Below are 2,425 nucleotides of genomic sequence, written 5' to 3'. Positions count from 1 at the left end.
TATACATCTACCATTAAATAAATATAATATAATTAATCTCTTGTGTATCCCTTAACTAAATTGTGATTTTAAAAAAGTACCAAGAGTCACGTTGTCTCTAAAATGTTTGGAAATCATTCAGAAAAATGTCATTTAATGTGGAGGAAAAGATTAAAGGCAGTTCTGTTCATGTCAAAAGCCCTTTTTTTTTTTAAAGATTGCATGCGTCTTATCTAAACTCAAGTTGCAGAATTCTCCTCATAGCTGTTTTCAGCATATACAAAATATATGAAATATTTTCCACACTTGTGTTTAAAACTGTAAAAGTATAGAACATGAACATTTAAACAAAAAAAGGTTTTGTTTTTGTTTCCAATAGTTTTTAGTTCAAACACTCACGACTAACCTGCTTTCATCAGCTTTGCTCCTTTCACTCCCAGAGCTGGCTGGGCTGTTCTCACAGATGGGGCCAACGTGACTTATACTGTGAAAAAAAAAAAAAAAAACACTAATATTTTAGAACATTGACAGCACATGCATTACATTTAAAACACATGCTCAATTAGTAGGGCCATATTGTTGTAAGGCAAGATGATGTGTTAAATTGTTAGGCAGTACTAAAAAGAAACAATTCAGATATGCAGAAAAAAGCATAAAAGTCTTGAACTCCCTTCCATATATTTAGATTTTATTTGACATGTTTCAATCATTTAACATTTAAGTGTTTATAAGTGTCTCAAAACTTCTTTATTCATTTTTTCCTAGTTTTTCTTTCAAATAACGCAAATTAATTTTCCGAGAAAAATTGAATGAGTGCATTCAAATGTTAAAAAATAAAAAGGGATTTTGCTTTAGAAGGGAGGCAATGCTTAGTTTTTTTATTTTGTAAAGATAGAAATTTATAAGAAATGTGCCTTTTCTGAGGCAAAGTATAAAAGAAGGAACCTCAGAGTAAATGTGTAATTTTCTCCTCTTCTAAATCATCTTTGTTGTTTGTTAAGTACAAATGCTGCTGCTTTCAGTCGGCGTGGACTTCAGACACACATAATCATTCCTCCATCACGTCCTTGAGTCACAAAGGGCTATTAAAGACAACAGACTTTCTTTTGATCCCAATAATTAGAGGCCACCCTGAATCTTTTCCAAGGCCTCACATAACAAGACCTGTGGATGTGGAGAGCCGGCGCTCCGCTCATTAAACTTCATCCCGGGCTGCATGCATCTTTGTTTGATTTATCTGCTGAACGACTGTCAGTTCTCAGATGGCAGGCCTCTTGCTACACTTCTCCTTTTCAAATTGAACTCAAGGGCTTGCCTGGGGACACTTGAGGACTTCAGAGGGGCTGCAGGCTGTAGAAGTGAGGGTAAAGACCATGCAATGATGAGTCACACTCACCCACAATTCATAGGGGAGCAGAATCCCATGAGTCTGTGGGGGACAGGTGAGAAGTATGGAATGGTTGACAGAAAGTGGACGTGCAAAACACAAGACAGAGGTAGAATGCATTGATTGTAGGAGAGAACTGGACTGAGTGACTCCTCCCCCTGGTGTTCCAAACAGGAAGTACCCACTAGCTCAACCAAAATCCTATAGACTTCTATAGAGAAATAAACAGCTATTACCATTTTTTTTATCATGTTCTTGATAATCTCATTTTTTTCCATTATATTTTTTTATTTACCACAAGTTATTCAAGTTACAAGCTGACCAATCAGATGCTTCAATAATGTTCAAAATGTCTGACCGAGTGAGCTCTCAAGTGGTAGGGGCGTGGCCTTCCAACAAGCTCATTCCTGATTGGTAACAGTGATTGCTATAGAAACGATGACTTATCCCAATCCCTATTTACCAACGATTTCTGGTTCCAACATGGTCACCGAATTGACTTCATTTCATTGGAACCAGAACTGAGTCATTTCTCAATGATGTCACACTCACTCGGTCCAGTTCTCATATACATTCACTGGTAGAGTGGAACATGATTGCAGTTTAATGAGCTATTAGTGTGTTTTATGCCTCAGGTTTTGTTCTCTTTTGATCATAAAGCAGATATTTATTTAATGCAGTGAGTAAGAAACATAACATTAAATTATGAGGCATATTTTTTTGCTAATCAAAGTATCTGAAAAAGTAGTGACAGCAAAACTGAGGTCAGAGTAAGCATCCATGAGCAAAAGTATGGGAGCAGAATCCCATGAGTCTGTGGGGTATAGGTGAGAAGTATGGAACTTAACAGAATATTAGAAGTGGACATGCAAAACACAACACAGAGTATGTTATTTCAATCTCTAAAATAATAATAATAATAATAAATATATGTATGTAAAGTTACTTTTTTCATTTATTCATTATGATAGGAACTTTTCAAGTATGAAAAGTAAGCTACTGGAGGCTATTTGAATGAAATATTTGTATTTTCGCTGCTCCCTTTAGGGGTCGCTACGG

General features: G+C 35.9%; 1 protein-coding gene across 2 annotated transcripts in view; it reads right to left on the bottom strand.

Annotated features, from left to right (window-relative positions):
• Window positions 1-2,425, bottom strand: part of phf24 (PHD finger protein 24) — a 48,333-nt gene that overhangs the window by 2,674 nt on the left and 43,234 nt on the right. The window contains exons 7-8 of one of the 2 annotated variants that reach the window (XM_024299616.2): window positions 1,376-1,408; window positions 386-463 (exon numbers count right to left, since the gene is read on the bottom strand). In XM_024299616.2, the coding sequence (XP_024155384.1) occupies window positions 386-463; window positions 1,376-1,408 (111 nt within the window). The remainder of the gene's footprint in view (window positions 1-385; window positions 464-1,375; window positions 1,409-2,425) is intronic. The other variant, XM_024299617.2, reaches the window with a different exon arrangement.

This window comes from Oryzias melastigma, linkage group LG12 (genome assembly GCF_002922805.2).
Source record: "Oryzias melastigma strain HK-1 linkage group LG12, ASM292280v2, whole genome shotgun sequence".
Lineage (NCBI taxonomy): Eukaryota > Metazoa > Chordata > Actinopteri > Beloniformes > Adrianichthyidae > Oryzias > Oryzias melastigma.
This window is presented reverse-complemented; position numbering and strand designations above follow the sequence as displayed.